Source organism: Peromyscus californicus, unplaced genomic scaffold (genome assembly GCF_007827085.1).
Source record: "Peromyscus californicus insignis strain IS unplaced genomic scaffold, ASM782708v3 Scaffold_20__1_contigs__length_68692818, whole genome shotgun sequence".
NCBI lineage: Eukaryota > Metazoa > Chordata > Mammalia > Rodentia > Cricetidae > Peromyscus > Peromyscus californicus.
Window position 1 is genome coordinate 6949999 of NW_026294503.1, and position 19372 is coordinate 6969370.

General features: G+C 36.8%; 1 protein-coding gene across 49 annotated transcripts in view; it reads left to right on the forward strand.

Moving 5' to 3' along the window:
* The window catches only part of Rims2 (regulating synaptic membrane exocytosis 2), a 490233-nt gene that overhangs the window by 218536 nt on the left and 252325 nt on the right, over nucleotides 1–19372 (forward strand). For 46 of the 49 annotated variants that reach the window (XM_052747649.1, XM_052747654.1, XM_052747651.1 and 43 more), the window contains one exon: nucleotides 13699–14624. In XM_052747649.1, coding sequence (XP_052603609.1) covers nucleotides 13699–14624 — 926 coding nt within the window. Of the gene's footprint in view, nucleotides 1–13698; nucleotides 14625–18827; nucleotides 18888–19372 lie in introns of all 49 variants that reach the window. The other 3 variants (XM_052747655.1, XM_052747658.1, XM_052747701.1) reach the window with 1 other exon arrangement.

Below are 19372 nucleotides of genomic sequence, written 5' to 3' on the forward strand. Positions count from 1 at the left end.
CAGTATGGCCACATTCAAGAGAAATGGCAAAGCTTTTTTTAGAAGTGTGAGTATGAGTGTTTATACACAGTTGATCGATGTGTACAAGTTATTAGCAAATGTTCACCTTCTGTATGTTTATAGCCTGAGACTGCTTGCCTGCAGAGCCTTCCTACTGAGACCAGCTAACCCCTCTCCTGGTGTTGTACATAAGAAAGAGGTTGAGGTTCCAGATTGTGGTGGTAGTGGTTGGAGGTCTCCCCATGATCCCATCTTCACTGTGCATGTGCCTGTCTTGTCTTTATTCTCTTAGTAAGGGATCCAGGATGTAATCCACATGGGACAGTACAGATTATCTTTACCCGCAGTGTTATATTTACACCCAGTAGGGTATTTGTTACTTAGTCACTTGTTGAGTTTGGCTATGCTGCTTTCACTGTCCCCGCCATTGTTGGAGCACTGCAGTAATAATACGAACAATCCATAATGTTCTTTATCATGCCCATGAACTTAGAGCAGGCATGTTGTCTTCAGGCACTGATACCTGCTGCAGCCTTAGGGTCGTCTAAGTTGACAAAACGCTCATGTTGACAAGCCTTATTAGTGAAGATACATGACTGCTGTCTAAGTAATAAGTTCTTCATGAAATATAGCTATTCATGGGCCATAGTAGGTACATTTTTCTACAGTACTTTTTCTTTTCCTGTATGTCAAGTCTTATTCAGTTAGTTGTTTAAGGAAAATGTGCAGCCACAGTTGGTTTTTCTTCCCTTGTTTGTATCAGGTTCCACATGTTTGACCAGACGTTATTCACTCCATTCTCTCCTTCTGCCTGACTTTAGTTTGCAATTTCTTATTTGCTCATTGGGATAATAGAATTCATCTTCCTTGCCCTAAGTGTGTTCATTTGTTCTTCTCCCTGGCTTTAAGCAGACGCTGCTCACGACCTGCTGACTTGCCTACAGTATCCACATTTCAGGTGTGTGTGTGTGCCTGACTCTGCCTTCTCTTGCCACCTCTGGATTTGCTTCTCATATTCCATTTCTCTTTTACTTGTTTAGATTTTCTGCTGCTTCACATTCTGTAGGGAAATAGAGCATAAACTATTTTAATTTCTGAAGTAGTAATATAAGAGGGATTTTTGTATACTTTAAACGTCTAGGCAAACTTCACATGGATTCAGTTATATAATCTGCTGATAGCTACTTTTAGTTGTTTTGTGGAAACGTTAAGTGAAGCCTGGCACTGCTCATTGTTGCCTACTGTCATTACACTGAACACTGGATCTTTGAAAATTGTGGTCACAGAATTTGCCTCTCAGCATCTCTAACGTGTTCTTACTCCACAAGTGTACCTCTGATCTGCGCAGCCTGCAGCTCAAGTCAACGTGCGCAGGAAGTGGGGGGACTGACGTTCACAGCCGCTCAGGGATGTCCGCGTTTTATTAAACTAAAGCTGCAGGCGTTGTCCCCCACCCATGCTTAGTTCTTGTGAAAAGTCAACTTAACCCTAAAGCTCTCAGTGAGCAATAAAGAATTAATTTTTTCGACTTTATTCTATTTCCTTCTCAGTGACTGTCTTCCTGTTAAGTGTCAGGCTGACTCAGATAATCTTTGAACTAATGAAGTCTCAGGATGAATAATGGGGCCTTTTGAGCACTCATTATTCTTTTTCTAGGCTCTTGTTTGGCTGAGGAATAGTGTGCTCTGGTAAATATTTGACAGTGAGAGCTGTAAAGAAAAAAGGACCTGACTTGCAAGGTTTGAGAATTTCCATGGTATTAACACTACATAGCTAATTTAAAGATATTAACATGACACCACCAACCTAGGAGCTGAAAAGAGATACTTACAAGGGACTCTTGGTTGCAGCACTCTTTGGATAAAAAGAGAGAAAATGCCATACTGTTCACACAGTTTCATCTAAGGCCACTCCCTCTTTAGCTTCTTCTCTTTAGACAACCTGCATGTGTTTTCTTCTCATGGACGCATTTCCCTTGTTATTGACATATGTTTCAGAGGAAGAACAACTCGGTCATTACTGACACTCAATACCTGAGATTTCCTTCTCGTCCTCAGCGCTGTACCTACCCATATGTAACGCAGATTGCGTAATCACTACTTGTGAAAGAAGCTTTCTTCTTTTTACAGAGTTTTCCTAGAGAATCTGAGTGCACAGAGCTCCAAGAGGACATGGCATTCCAGACAGTCAGCAGGACTCGGTAACTCTTACAGTAGAAGGAGGGCTGCTGATTTATAGGTACAAGACTGCACAATAAAAATGATAAAAAGGCAAAAATAGAAAACAGTGTATGCCAGCTGGGCCTCTTGCTTCTCACTGGTAAAATGAGGTTAGCAGAAACTGTGCCTAATCAAATCCTATCTTAATTTTATTGTCTTCTATTATCATACGACCATTCTTAAGCTCAAGAGAACCTGGGGAAAATCAGTTTTTATATTAGACACAGTTCTTTTCTATAAGTAGCCAAGATTCTGTTTGTTAGAAGGTAATGAGTTAGATATTAAGTTGTCAACCAGATGTATTTTATAACTTCTTTCTTGACTTTGGTTGTAGTTCAACTCTGTGGACTCTATTAATTATTTATTAGCCGCTTACTATCATTTCCTTCACTTTCCATTTAAGAATAGTATTTTTGGCTAAGTGTGGTGGCTCACACTTTTAATTCCAGCACTTGGGAGGCAGAAACAGTTAGTCTCTGTAGTTCAAGGCCAACCTGGTTGGTATACACAGCAAGTTTCAAGACAGCCAGGGCTATATTTTGGGGCCCTGTCTCAAAAAAAAGTATTTTAAAAATAAAGTTAATTTTAACAGGCACATACACATGTGATGTTTTCATCCGTGTATGTATCTATCATTTAATGTTTAAATCAAATTGGACATACCTATCTCTTCAAAATTAATTTCTTTATCATGACATGAAAAAAATCCTTTCTTCTAGCTTTGATAAACTGTATATTATGATATCATTATTTATAACATCTGTATTATTAAGTAGCATATCAGAACTTAGTTTACCTATCAAATATAACTTTGTACCTATTGGTCAGCCTCTTCCTGTCTCCCTCAGCCTCAGAACTGCCATCATAGTCAGAGTTTTTGAGATTAACTTAAAATGTTTATCACCTGGTAGTTTTCTGCCTATTTGATGCGGTTAGCTTTTTCCTCATTAACTTCTCTTTCAATCTGAAGAATTCCCTTTAGCATATTTTATGTCTGGTAGAAATATATTCACTCAGTTTTTCTTGGCAGGTGGCCTGAGAATTTGCTTCTTGCATTTCTATAGTGTACATTTGCTGATGACAATATTCTTTCCAGCTGGTGGTTTTCCCATTCAGAAATGTGGGAACCTCATGCTTGGCCTGTGAGATTTGTGCAGAAGTTTTCCATGAGGTCAGCTGGGGTATCCTTCATGTGTTTGCTGCTTTTCTCATGCTGCCTTCGTAATTTACTTTTATCATTCATCTTCAAGAGCATAATTTTTGTGTTGGATTATACTTACTTGACCCACTAGTGACTTTTGACCTTTTCCATGGTTATTAGTATTCTTCTCTAGGTTTAGGAAGCTTTCTAGTATTGTCTTCTAATATAAACTTCCTATTCCTTTGGTAGTCTCAATTTCCCTTGGAACATAAACCTTACATATTTGCTCTTTTAATGATGTTAAAAATCACTGTAAGCTTTCTTTATTATTTTTTTCATTTCCCCGCTGACTACGTATTTTCAAATATACTGTCTCTGAGCTCACTAATGCTTCTATTTGATCTACTCTTATCAGGCTTTAGATTTTCTCAGTCTGTTTTTTAGCTTGACGATTTCTGTTTGACTTAAAAGGAAATTTATTGCTCAACTAACTTTTTTTAAGAGTACTGAATTAGTGTGTGTGTGTGTGTGTGTGTGTGTGTGTGTGTGTGTGTGTGTGTGTTTACTTGAAGCTATTGAGTATCCTTAAAGCTTGTCCTACTGGTTACTTTATGGCTGGTGTCTGGCACATTGATTTTTCACTGTTAACCAATTTAAGTTATATCCCTGAAAGTTCCTGATTCTCTTCCACGTTGTATGCCCTTTGGGCACTGATAGATCGTGAGTACAAAGACAAGGTGTTCATAATCTGCCTTTGTTATTCTGCCCATCTATTAGTTCTGTGCAGTCGGCTAATGTTGTCTCTGAGCCTGTGGTTACACCTACTTCTTTAGCCTTAGGTTGTGTGCCTTATGTGTACGTTTGATGTGAGTTATATGTTACTGTCATTTAGCATGAGAGGGCCACCCAAGCCAACGTTTGTCCCAAATTCAAAGTTTCTGTGTTTTTGTTTGTTTGTTTTTAAATGGAGGAGTACCTAAAATGGAGTACCCTGAAGCTTCTCACTGTTCCTACAGTGGGCTAATGTAGAGTAACCAGCTTGTTAGGTGCTGTGGGCTTCTGCCAGGCTCCAGGTAGAACTCAAACAGAGGGACCATCCTCAGCCTCCAGTGCCATACTCATGGCCACAGTGCTGTAATGCTGTGTCATCTGTGCCTAGGAGCCTTCCAAGACCAGTGAGGTAGGTCTAGCAGCAATGCTATATAGGTTATCTGTTGTTAAGGAGGACTCATGGTCCTCAAATCCTCCCACCAGCCGCAGATGAGCCTGACTGGAGTAGATGACCAAGAGACTTGGACCATGTGCTGCTACTTGATACCTGGACTGCAGGCACATGTTGTTCCCGGGACAAGAACTGTTTGGAACTGCTCAGTGTTAGGTTTTACCAGTCGGATGCTTAGTTCCAAGGCAAAGTTCTGTGATGGCTATCCCTTGACACCTTTAGTGGATGGAGATGAGTCATACTGTGGTGCCCAATGTTTGGTTATTGTTGGAGGAAGCAGTCCCAGGGCCACCAAGAATGATGCTAAGATGGATTGAACCTATGTTATAGTTTATAGTACTTGAACATTTTCAGAGTACACTTTGACTTATGGCACAGTTGGTTGAAATCCAAGCTGAAATGTGAGGCTGCTTGGTACCTGGTCTTGCCATGGTGGGTGTCCTGCTGATTGTCAGAACAGTTCTAGAAGTTCGAACCATGATCTTGGGCCTGGCAATACTGTGTTGCCTGAGTTTTAAGGGTTGATGTTAGAGACAGTCCTTTAGCTACCAAAGCTGTTGCTTGTAGGTCATTTCTGAGTAGTGTTCTGGCTGTAGGAACCTCCACAGGCCTGAGACAGGGTATCCAGAGTCTACCTCAGGGTGGCAATGATGCAGGAAAACTTGTGTGTAACACTGTTACACAAACCTCTGCCTGATTCCATTGCAGATTTTAAGACTGCATCTGAAAACTGTAGCCTTGGCATTGGGACATTTATTTTTTCCTTGGTGTTTCTTATCTCTCTAGGTTCAGACTCTGCCTCTAAGACAAGGTCATCTGCTACCTTTCATGCCCTGCTTCTTGGTAGCTTAAGTATTGATTTTATCTTCTCTTATTTGAGTTTGGGTATAGTGATGGTGCAGCTACTTGGCTACCTAGCTATTGCAGTTCTGAGGGGTTAGCCTGTGGGTACCAGCTTTCGGGGAATTGATTGTGGGACTCTATTTGGTACTTGGTTCTACCATGACATATGTGGTAGTGTTAAGTCTAAGATTCATACCTAATTCCTTCTTTCCTCCCTAAGTAGAAGAGGTTTTTCTTCAAGTTGGCCTGTGTTGCTTGAAGTTGAAAGAGGGGTGATTTGGGCAGCTCTCCACTGCCTGCTTTTTAAAGTGTCTTTCTGTGGTGTTCTAGGCCTTCACTTGCTGGGTTCCCTGCTTCTATACTCGTGTTTCCTTTTACAGTGTAAGAGTGCTTCACCAAAAGGATATTGCTGGCCTGTTCCATTCCGTCTACTCTGCGTTTAGGACAGGAAGTGGCGTAAGTGGTGGTGTCTTACACTTACGTCTTTCCTGAGAAAGAGCTGCTTGCTCACAGACAATAGTTCCAGCCAGAGTTGATGAGGAGTCAGAAGCAAAATCAGTAGTTTCAGACCAGCACTGTCTATGTCTAAATGGGTGGATGTGCATGTGACTGTCAGGAAACCCATTTTTTTATATAGTATATGTATAAGGATCCTCAAATGCTTACCTTTTACAAAAGAAAAACCGTTTCCTTAGAAATTGAGCTAATTTCATGATAGCCAACAAGATACACAATTGAAGACTTATACCATAGGTTCAATGTTCGTCAGGTTTTAATTACAAGTAGTAGAAAACACGACTGAGAATAGCTTTAAAAATGAAGAGAATTTGTTTACTTATCTCTGAACTGCAGAGGTACATTCAGATTCAAGAGAATTCTGAGTTTTAATATTGTAATTCAAAATCCAATACTTTCCTTCTGTCTTCAGTTTTCCTCAATTAGATGTTGAGTATAGTAGGGAAGGCTCCTCCAACACTTTTTGTCCTAGATTTGACTTTCATTATCTCAGAGAGTTACACAAATCCTTAATTATGAAGCAGTAATCTTTGTCTCATAACTGTCCAACAAATGTCTGACAAGTCAGTGTGACCAGGCCATTTTATAATGGTGTTCATTATAAAAGCAGAATGTGTGTGCAAGTTAGCATTGCTAATTATGGCTCAACCCTACAGCAAGGGGTTCAGTGCAACCTAAACCACAGGCTTGGGAACAGACCCTCTTCTAAGAAGGAAGAGAAACGACTGATAGAGGAAGCCTGATGCTCATTATTGTTGCTTTCAGAATACATTTCCTACTTTTTTTTTTCACTATGAAGATTTTAAGTAACCTAAAAATTAGCCTTTTTTTATTCTTACCTAACATTTTAGAGGGTAGACATAAATTAAAGGGTAAGCAAGTAATTATTTCCTATCAGTTATTTTAAACTTGCTAAAGAAATAGTTGCCTTAGAGTAATAAATTCTTCTGGAGGACTTTCTGTTAAAAATCATGCCCATGTTCAAAAGACCATGTTGACCCTACTGTTTAACTTGGCTACTTATCCTCATGACCTAAGACATGCTGTTTAGTTGATACTCTCTTTTAATGGAGCATTTGAAAAAAGAATAGTATATTTTAAATAGTATTGGTCATACAGAAATACTTGTTGAATTTTAATAGTCTTCTTTTACGGAACCCAGAACCATCATTGTCTGATCTTTTTCTGGATCATAATTTCATTTGGGGCCTAACTCTAACAAACACCACATTCTTTTTCTTTCTTTCTTTTTGTTTTTTTGAGATAGGGTTTCTCTTTATATATGTATTTTTTGTATGAGTTCTGTACATGGATGTATGCCTGCCTGACAGAAGAGGGCATCGGATCCCACTATAAATGGTTGTGAGCCACTGTGTGGTTGCTTGGGAATTGAACTCAGAACCTCTGGAAGAACAGCCAGTGAATGCTCTTAACCACTGAGCCATCTCTTCAGCCCGACAGGGATTTCTCTTTGTAACAAACAGCTTTGGCTATCTCGAAACCAGCTCTGTAGACCAACCTGGCCTCAGATTCATAGAAATGCACTTGCTTCTGCTTCTGGAGCCCTGGATTAATAAAGGTGTGTGTGTGCTACCACCGCCCTACTTCTTTTTCTTTCTGAATTTGACTTTAATATGTCTCTGTCAGAAGGAATTTGTGGGAAAATGTGGGGAAATAACTGGCAAGAGGCGAAGAAAATTCCATTGAGGAGAAATTTATTTTTTTAAAAGCAAAATTGTTAAAAAGAGGTACTATATGGAAGCTTTGAACAAGGAACAAAATGTTTCTGTATGTCTTTACAAACATCCCTTGAAATTTCCATCTCTATTTTAATGTATCTGTAGTGCAAATATGGTATCCCAAGATAAAAATGGCATTTATCCGTGTTTGAAGATAATCAGCTAGAGTTCAATTTGTAGTATTTTCTTACCTTAAGGAGTTAAGGAGAAAAATATCTGTTTCCTAAAGAATCTTTGTAAGTAAGCAGCGGGGTTGACTAATCGTAATCTGAAGCAATGAGATTGAGAGAGAGAGTTTAGGAGCAACCCACATATCCTGCTGACACGCAGATGTTAGGTGCGATTTTCTCTGTGTGAGAATGAACATTCTGTTAGCTGAGACATAGTTTTAAAATTGTCTTCGTGGACAGACCAGAATATGCATCATGTAGGAATAATTGGTATCAACTTTTAGTTTTGTGTCCAGATATATGTATCAGTGTGCCACATGTATCTTTATTGTGCAGTAATATTCAGGAGTTAGGTAGGAAGTATTTTCCCCCCAACTCTGGGTATTTTTGAAGGTTCCTAAATTTATTTTTGTATATAATGTTTCAGTTTCCAGGTGCTGGGATTTCAGATGTGGGCCACTGTACTCAGCTCTCCACATTTAAATAAAATACATTTTATTTGTTTTTGGTTTGAGCTGGTAGCAGTCCAAATAGTTCTCTGTGGTTTACAATGAATTGTTTTTAGAAGAAATCCTCTAGCGAAGGCTTTTTGTGTACTGTTACTCTTCTGAATTTTAGTTTTTCAAGATGCTTATGTTCTCTTCTCAAGAAAAAGCTTTTCTTTAATTCATCTTATCTTGTCTCAAGTGATAGTCTCCTCCACAAACCTGGGAGAGTTAAATACTCAAATTACTCCTGAAATGCAATAAATTAGTACAAAATATGTTCATTAGCTGGGAGACTTAAAGAGGTTGGCGTGGGGCTGGAGAGATGGCTCAATGGTTTAGAATACTGGCTGCTCTTCCAGAGGACCCAGATTCAATTCCCAGCACCCACATGGCAGTTAACAACTGTCTGTAACTCTAGTTCCAGGGGACCTGACATCCTCACACAGACAAAAACACCAATGCACATGAAATAAAAATAAATTAATTTAAAAGTCACTTAAAAAGCAAAAGTGGGCCTGGTGGCGGTGGCACACGCTTTTGATCCCAGTACTTGGGAGGCAGAGCCAGGCAGATCTCTGTGAGTTCGAGGCCAGCCTGGTCTACAGAGCGAGATCCAGGACAGGCACCAAAGCTACACAGAGAAACCCTGTCTTGAAAAACCAAAAAAAAAGAAAAGAAAAGAAAAGAAAAGAAAAGAAAAGAAAAGAAAAAGCCGTCAGGAAGGGAGGCAAGGCTCCTGGGCTGCATGGTGAAGCCCTTCCTGACTGTGCCTAAGGCAGAAAGGAAGAAAAGGGAGATGGAGGGAACACTAAGGAAGAGGAAGCTTTCATACTAATCTCTCAATTGAAATGACTGAAATTTTCTGGCTTTGAAATTTGGAAAAAGCAAAATATGCTGTGGTGAAATTGGTTGGTTTAATTGATATGAACTGTGGACTCGATGTGGTTGTATTTTCTTTCTTCTTTCTTTCTTTCTTTCTTTCTTTCTTTCTTTCTTTCTTTCTTTCTTTCTTTCTTTCTCTCTCTCTCTCTCTCTCTCTCTCTCTCTCTCTCTCTCTCTCTCTCTCTCTCTCTCTTTCTTTCTTTCTTTCTTTCTTCTTTTTTGGTTTTTCGAGATAGGATTTCTCTGTGTAGTTTTGCGCCTTTCCTGGAACTCGCTTTGTAGACCAGGCTGGCCTCGAACTTACAGAGATCCGCTTGCCTCTGCCTCCCAAGTGCTGGGATTAAAGGCGCGCGCCACCACCGCCCAGCTCTGGTTGTATTTTATTAGTTAACATCTTTTTGGAAAATAATTATATTGAATATTACTTTCTTTTGGAAGATTCTACAAATCTTTATTAGGCATCTTACAGATTTTTAAAAAAATAGCCATTGCTGGGTCATACACTTAATTGGTGACATACACTTAATTCATAAGCACTAAGGGGGCAGAGGCAGGTTGATCTTTCTCAGCTTGGTCTACATACTGAGTTCCAGGACATCTAGGGTTATGTAGGGAGACCCTGCCACATAAAACAAAACAAACAAACAAAAACAAGAGGGAAAAAAAAGAGAATCACTCTATTATCTCTATTTACCCCACAGTGCTCCTAAGACCTAACTGAATTCTAGAAGAAAATTTTGTAGGTGAACATTCCACAAATGATTGAACTGTGCTACCACATGTTCCTAGACTCTTGTATAAACCTAATGATGTGAGACTAATAAATAGCATAATACTCTGTCTCTTTGCTCAGACCTCAAACATTGCCTTGTTCATATATTATAGAAGTTGTTTGGAATGATTTAGACACAGTTTTTCAAAAGTATAATGTTAACTTTTAAACAATTGGATTTTGACTGTAGGAAAACTATACTATTTTGTCTTTATTATGGGAGGTAAAGGATTTCAGACAATGAGATGGAGATGTTTAGATTATAAATTAATGAACATAATTGGATTTATACTCAGTGTCTAACTAACTTCTTAGTTTGCAGAGCACTTTTAAAAATGAATATCTATAAAACCTCCTTTTTTAATTTTGAGGGGGAACATTGTCTTTTTAGATTAAAAAACAAAATTAAACATTGAAAAACGTTACTGAATGGGCTTGCTCTGTGTTTTATGAAGCTGAAGAGCAAAATTATTAATCAGTTTTAATGATGCTGAATTCTGCCATTTTAAAAGGAGTGTGATTTATCGAGGGGAAAGTGGTTTATAAATTTGTAAAGCTGCCAGTTTTAAGTATAGTGACCAGAAATGCCTTGGATCCGGATTGTGTTCGGTTCAGTATTGTGAGGCAGTAATCAGCTAAGTACCATAATCCTCCTTAGAGTACATTCTTACTTGACCTGTAGCTATATCCAGCCACATAGTGACAGCCTTAAAATAACCTGCTAACACGTCCCTCCCTACAGTATCTTGTGGCTTCCTCCTTGAATGAGTGCTGCTTTGACTTTCAGTAGTTGAGTTTTGTAATAAAATGATTTCAAACCAAGAGTCTTTCAACCCGTCTGATTAAGGATGGCTCCTATGATTCTGCCAGGGTTAGAAGGATTAAGAGGAAGCCCTGCCTGGCATAATGCTGATGTGTTTTCATCAGCCTGAGTCCTCCTGCCTGACAGATGTGCATTGGTTGAACAAAGGTAAAAATAAAATGCTAAATATTAATTGTGATGTGTACAGTTTTTTCATGCTTTTTACAAATATAAATTCATTTGTTAAGCTTTTAAAACAGGAATTATCGGCATGGGACGTGTATATTGCATGTTCCACATGATCATAGATTTGGTTAAATTCCTGATCTATAGTTTAAGAGCTTTGAATTTTGACTTTGCAATGTTTAATCTAAACTCTGGAGTTAGCATTATATAATTGTATTTAGGAAGTATTCTTTTTATTCATTTTTGCAATATCCATGTTTCACAAAGCATTTAAAAAGATGGAGGTATCGTTTCAAATTTTTGAATCTTTGAACCTTTTGAATCTTTACCTATATAGTCATAAGTTACTAAATGCAAAAAGATGATGGTTTCTTCTGATTTTTAATTTTTATATGATTCAATATATTTTATTTATAAAATGGTATTCTTAAATGACCTTTACCAGTAAGAATTTTTGTTGGAATATGTAGCTAGTGCTAAGTTGTAGTAGTATAAAACTCAAATTTATAGAATGACTGTCAGTATCACTGAGTTTCTGAAAAGTTTCATATATCATTTGCTAAGAGTTAAAAATATACAAATACTAAGGCTTATCTTTTCATGTGTTCTCTTACTGTCTTTATAAATGTCTTCAAATGTCTACTGCTCCATTTTCAGAGATTTGATATTAACTATATATAAACTGAAACTGCCTCTGGGATATTAGAAAAGTAACTTAAATTTGGAAAAAGTATTTTTTTTTTGGCATTTTCTCATCAATCATTATGATTTTGTGACACGAAGTTTTAAGTAATTGATATGTTTTCTTACTCAAATTACTATGCATAGTTAGATACACATTTGTAATGGAACATCTGGTGCAGTGTACAAGTGGAATATTTAGAAATGACTGGGGAGTTAGTACTTGACTAGAAATTCTCAGCAATGACAGAAAGTGCTGCTTGGTAAGGTAGATAGTGCAGAATCTCTCGAATGTGTTTTCTATTTATGAGTTCCTATAACATTACTTTAGTATGGTCAAAGAGAAAAAGAATTTTACCCTATAGTTTAATAATGAGAAGTAGGTGAGTAGAAATGAAGGGAATATAAATATGTGCTGGTATTGTTGTATCAGGAAGTAGGAATAAATAGAATGCAAGAGAAGAAATCTTCAGGTGCTATATACTGTCCCATATATTTTATTAGAGAAAAGTGTACTTTTGGCTTGTGTGTCTTAATTCCTCAGAATCTTTGAATGATTAACCCAGAACTTCCTAGGTGAATTGCTTTGAATTATGACTCATGGGTTGAATATTATTAAATGCTTTATTATCCTTTTAGAGAAATGTACACATTATCATTTATTTTTCTTATTTTTTTTCTGAAAATAACAAATACTAAGGCTTATTTCATAAGGCTTTGTGCAGGCTGGACACCATCATACAGATTAGACATACTTGAATTTTAATGGAGTTTCCCTAGTTCCTGAAAATACAGTAGTGTCTAAGCACATAGAAGTTTAAAAATTTAAAATACAGTATGTATGAAATGATTCATGGTGTACTTGGTAGATATTTTCTTGTCACAATATAATATGTCAGAGTAACTGATAGTAGATTATTTACTTTCAAGAATCTTACAATGGAATGTTACCTGGCTTTTGGTAGAGTTTTAATATACTAAATTGTTGTACTTCAAGTTTTATTTTGAGTAACAGGACCAATAATCCCTCCAATTTCAGATTTCAACCACTATTCCATTTTATTTAAGTCCAAAAGAAATGAGCATGTATACTATGATTCAGATGTTTCAGGCCTATTTCATAATCAACAAAGTGATTGCTAGTTTAATATTGAATTTCCATTTCCTATAGAATGATAAAAAAAAAACCACTTAGATGTTTTAGCAAAGGACTGACTGTATATTAACGATCATTCTTTTGGAACTGAATTCTATAATGGAAGGTAAATTTTCTTACTTGTTGTCTGTAGTTGGAATCCTCTGTTAAGAAGACTATTTACTTTATACTTATTTTCAAAACTTTTGTGTTGTTTCCTCAAGGTAGGAATAAAATTGACTTCTGATACTTCAATAGTACTAAGCATGATTTGATAATATTCCATGGGAAATCCTTAATACTTTAAGGTTTCATTTAAACAAATTATCTTGCTGAAGCTTAGCTATCAGTGTTATATAAGATCGTAGTTCCTTAGGACCATTCAACATCTTAAGATTGGTGATAATAGTGTTGCATTCATTTATGTGTTTCTCATCGATAATTCAGGGTGCAACATTAGTACTTCCTAATATCTGCTTGTTAAAATAGTCTCAGTCTAAGTGCATAATTCACATCTCTTCTTTGGAAATACATACTCCAAGATTAGGTGCAATATTTATAATAACTAAGAAATTCAGATCCTGAAACTACAGTGTAATTTTCAGGTTATACACTTATTACCATAATGTTTTTTTTCTTCAGTCACTTGTATAAAAATAATGCCCAAAGTAAATTGAATGTTCTATATCATGTACCTACATGACACATGTATGCATACACAGGCACACATACACACACCGTGTTGTATAGAACTATTACAATATTATAGTATTATTAAGCTATGTCCTTCACAAGAAAAAAGACACAACGATCTACCGGAATGTATCCCTCCAGCTGGTATTGAATCAGTGAAGTGTAACTTGCTTAAATGTCATCTCAGAGTCTTTTTCTTTGGTTGCTAGGAAAAGAAGTCCATCAGTGTCCCGGGATCAAAATCGAAGATACGACCAGAGTGAAGAGAGAGAGGAATATCCACAGTATGTTCCTTCAGATAGCACAATGCCTAGATCTCCATCAGATTATGCTGATAGACGATCTCAGCGGGAACCTCAGTTTTATGAAGAACCGGACCATTTAAATTATAGGGATTCTAACAGGAGAGGCCATAGACATTCCGCAGAGTATATTGTAGACGATGAGGATGTGGAGAGCAAAGATGAGTATGAAAGGCCGAGCAGGGAGGAGGAGTACCAGGCGCGCTACAGAAGTGACCCGAATTTGGCCCGGTATCCGGTAAAGCCACAACCCTATGAAGAACAAATGCGGATCCATGCCGAAGTGTCCCGAGCACGACACGAGAGAAGGCACAGCGATGTGTCTTTGGCAAACGCTGAACTAGAAGATTCCAGGATTTCTCTGCTAAGGATGGATCGACCCTCAAGGCAAAGATCTGTATCTGAACGTAGAGCTGCCATGGAGAGTCAACGCTCTTATTCTATGGAAAGAACTCGAGAGGCTCAGGGGCAAAGTTCTTATCCACAAAGGACCACAAATCACAGTCCCCCCACCCCCCGGAGGAGCCCTATCCCGGTCGATAGACTAGACACCAGGCGAGCTGACTCCCCGCGGAAACACCACCACTTAGATCCCAGCTCTGCTGTCCGGAAAACGAAACGGGAGAAAATGGAGGCCATGCTTAGGAACGATTCTCTGAGTTCAGACCAGTCGGAGTCAGTGAGGCCCCCTCCGCCACGGCCTCACAAATCGAAGAAAGGAGGTAAAATGCGCCAGGTTTCCCTGAGCAGCTCTGAGGAGGAGTTGGCGTCCACACCTGAATACACGAGTTGTGATGATGTTGAGATTGAGAGCGAGAGTGTGAGCGAGAAAGGTAAGCTCTGCCCACATTCCGGCAGTCGGCCGCGCTGGGCTGCCTTTGTGAGACCTTCTGAGCCCCTCCAGGGCTATCTCTACTCGCATTTCAAGTACTTTAAAGGTGTTGGCCATATGAGAAAAATCCTACATTATAAAAACTGAGTGCCTTGTTATCCTTGTATAAAAAGGCCATTTAAAAAATGCTCTCTTGATGTTTTGAAGGCTTCCTTGTATTATTAGATGGCATACTTACACAGACTTATTCTAGTTTGAAAAGTAACATTTTTTTTTTTTGCATTTCTTTATAAAAGTAGGAAAGTGTTTACAATAGAATACTTGAAACATTGCTCAAGGTATTTTAAAGAATGAAATACCACCATATCCCTTTCCTAAAAATGAACTGCTGTTATACTTGGGTTTCAGCCCCTTTTCTCTGAATGTAGAGTTTTTGGATTTATAAATTTAGTATACTATAGTATTTATATTACACTATAAATAACTTAATACCGTTTTTCAATTGCTGCCATATAATCTTATTTTCAAGTCTTTTACTATTCTTTAGAAATTTAAGTGACTGCACTTTGTTCTATCGTAAGAATATATCATGAACTAAGTATTTGTTTGATGTATAGAAATTTCTTCTAAATGCTATGTAAGTAATATTGTCATGGTCGTCTTTATGTATACTTTTTTGCCTACATATCTGAGTGTGTGTGTGTGTGAATTTTGGGTTTTATAGCCTTAATTCATATTTTAGAGTTGCTTTCCAGAAAAGTTCTTAACATCTTCTGTGCTATTTTCACGTGTGCTTGAACTTTTTATTTCACAGCACCAAATTTTTGTCTACTGAATAGGCCACAAAAATACCACATCTCATTATCTGAATTTCATCTTATTTTATTGTGATATGAGTCATCTGTTCATCCATTTATTCTTCCTGTCCACTTTCTTCTGGATATTTACTAGTTTTCTCTTATTAATATAGAAGACTTGTTTTATGAATTGGGAATTTTGTCTAATTATCTATTATTTTGTTAAATTTATTCCTGGTTGGATGCTTGTCTATTAATTTCCTTTGATCATTTGGAGATAGCATGCTTAGTACATCTGCAGTTGAGTTTTCTTTGTTGATATTTTTCCATTATGCCCATCCTTAGACACTCTTTTTTCATCTCCAAATCTATTTAATAATTAGATATATATGTTCTCTTTTAAATTATTTTTAACCATTAACTTCCCCCGGCATTTATTTTGATATATGGTAAAGTATATTAGATTGATGAGTATATAACATGAATTCTTCATGCCAAATTCTGCTTCTTCTTCCTTTCAGCTCTGTCATAATATTTAGTAGATAGTCCTTTTCTTTTTTAGAATAATCAGTAGTAATAAGCAGAGGAATCCAGGAAGTCATATAAAATTATGTCATATAAAATTAATATAGTGATTTTTACACTGAAGCATAAGTAATTAATTAGAAAATACAAATCAAAAGTAGTTCTTATCTAAAACTAAACCAGAAAAATAATTATCAAGACATGATGGTATTTCCAGGCAATACGATAAAATTTTCCTCATAATAAAGGAAGATAAGAATAGAGGTTCTTTCATATTACTGTCTAGGAAGACTAAATACTGTAATGAACTGTACCCAGCAGTGTCATGAGGCCAGCAATAGCACAGTCTCAGTCGGGTTCTTACATTGCCCTGTTGTAGAACGCGAACAGTATAGAACAGTAGCTAAGAGTTGTAAGGGAAAAGTCACTTCACTAGGTACCAACAAAGTAAAGTAATTGCAAGTGTGGCTTGATAGGAAATTTGACAGATCAGTAGATTTTATATAGTATATTAAAAAGTCTTGAATAATAACTTCTAAAAACACTACTGTACAAAAGAGGACATAAAATTTTAAACAAATGGGTCAGGGAAATGCACATGCAATTGAAAATTAAGTTAGCCCTATTTCATAATTGTTACTTTCAATTGTGAGCTATGAGAAAATTGAGTTAATAGAAATGTAACTTCTAAAAGAGAACTGTAGGTCTCAATCAGTTTTATTAAATATGTAGAAATTTTAGTTTCCTGAAGAAATAGTCTTTAGTACACTTAATGGTGGTGGTTTTCCACATTTGGTAGGGTATGTATTATGATAATAATAGATCAAAAGCTGAGAGTTATTTTTGGTGGTTTGTTTTCTATTCCATCTGGTAGATAATTTACTTATCCTTTGCTAAAATAATGCCTTCATCTACGGAACAAAAATACATTTTAACAAAACTCACAGAGATGCTTCATTGTTAATGCCTGGAAAAATTCTATGTGATAGCACATCGGGGTATCTGGTCCATAGGTTCTAAAGTAATGACATTAAAAACTCTCATAAATTAACTATGTGTTTGTTATACATCCATACATGATACTATTAGGCACAAGTTCACCATGTGTTATATACTGGAAGAAACTTCATATCACTCCCATCAATGCTCTCTTCTAACTTGAGCTCCAAGGACCTACTCTTGTACAGGGTCCTACTTATTGCCTACCTAAAATTTGTTTTACAAAGCACTGTTTCTGCTAATAGATACTTCATAGGCACAATCATAATTCACGTTTAGTGGAAGAAATAGAAATAATGCAGTTTTTCCTGTTGGCTAGCTCTTCACTCGTAGAGTAGTGAGAAGAAATGGTAGCTCAACAGCTGCCAGTTGAGACTAGGAATTTCTGAGAAGACGCTTGTATCCTGTCTTGACATTGCATCATTATGGTAACATTTTTATTTGTGAAAAGGTAGCAGATGTAGAAGTAAGCAATTTATAAACATAATTCATAGTCATCCTTGGTGGTTAACTTGTGCATGGCATTTCCCCCTAATAATTAAAAGAATTTATTAGCAGCCTCTGAACACGCTTTTTTCTTAGAAATTTTTGTGGCAATACAGTCTGATGAGGATCAGTGAAACTTTCAAAGATAATCTTCCTTTTCTTTTGTCACCCTAGGCTAAACAATCCAAAGAAGTTGTTTTACATCATAGCTAGCTTTTCCATTGTCTTTATTTTTCTGTTCCTTCTCAGTTTTTAAAAAATAGATCAACTCTCAGATCTTTGCAAGGCATATTTGGGCCAACTAGTATAATTTAAAGTTTTTTTTATCTAATACTGTATATGTAGCATAGACTCATGTCATTTCAGAAAGCTCCTGCCCAAGCATTAGTATGTGTCTACAACACAGAAGATATTCCTGCTGTTTTAATGATAAAGGTTCAGCTTTCAGTTCAAAACAAGCTTTGATTTTGATTTTTTTTTTTTAAACTTGCTTTCCTTTTGGCTGGTCTTATTATTTTTCTCCTACACTTTATTTATAGAGTGATATTTTGATATTAATTCACTACTTAGGTTAGATTAGACCATATTAAGTACATAGAATTTCAGTCATAAGTAGCCTCAATGTCATTTTGCTTATCATATTTTCTTAAGTGATATTAATAGCCTTATCAGTGAGTTTTTTTTATTATTTGTTTAAAAGGTTTTGAAAAGGTTAAGAGAAAATGCATCCCTTGCTCAGTCTCAGAGTTCAATCTTGAGCATATAATCTTTTTCTGCTTTTTAAAACCCTCTAGGTTGGGGCTGGAGAGATGCTCAGTAGCTCCTGCAGAGGACCTGAGTCAGTTCTCATCACCCATGTGGTGGTTTACAGCCATTTGTAAATCCAGTTCTAAGTTATCTGATGCCCTCTTCTGGCCTTTGCTGGCACCAGGCACACACATGGTGCATATGCATATGTTCAGGGAAGACAGCCATGTGCATCAAATAAAATAAAGAAATCTGAAACACTTAGGTCTACGTCCTTATCTATAAATCTGTGAAGAATAATAATAGCATCTTTTGTAATTGGTTACTGAAGAAATCAAACAAAACTATACAAACACACACAAATGACAATTAGCAAGTACCAGGTATTCTGATCACTTTTAGATTGCTTATTTAATGTTCTGTAGTAGTCAAGAATTCTACAAGATGATTCTCCAGCGTTTTGAATGAAAATGTAATTGTGGTTATGTGGATTGTGTTGATTTCACCTCTTACAGGATCTGCCCCGTGTTAAGCCTCCTCATTGCTGTTTAAGAAGGATACACTGTTTTTTAATTGGTGAGGTGTACTTTTGAGATATAATTCAATGCCTCAGTAAATGTAAAGCATCTATTTCTCATTTTTCTGCCAAGAACTTTTTCCGTGCCTATTATTTAGAAGGTGTTGGATTGGATCCAGTGGAGAATGTAGAGGTAAATAGCATTCTTTCTCACCTCAAGAAATTAAGAATAAATTTACTAGATACATAGTCTTCAGAAGAGTCATTGCTTCTATACACTGACTTTTTTCCATGCACCATTTGTCTTATAATACTTATTTTTTAGTTCAATGTGATATACTTACCTCTAGAATGTTAAGTTAATTATCTACCCTATTTGTGTTCATCTAGGCAGTCACAAACGGATTGAGATAAATCTTTAATGCTGATGCCATAGTGTCTCTGAATTTAACTATTTAGTGTTATTCTCAAAGTTTGGAATGTTTTTGGTAAACTTTGTAATATACCTTTTGCTTTGTTATTTTTATTTTCCTCTTTAAACATCACCATTGATAGTTGGGCCTAGATAATCATGTTTGTGAGATTGTGTATGCACAGCAGTGTGTTTCACAGCATTCCCAGCCTTGGCCTCCTAGGTGCCAGTAGCACTCCAGTCTACTTGTGACAACCATAAAGATG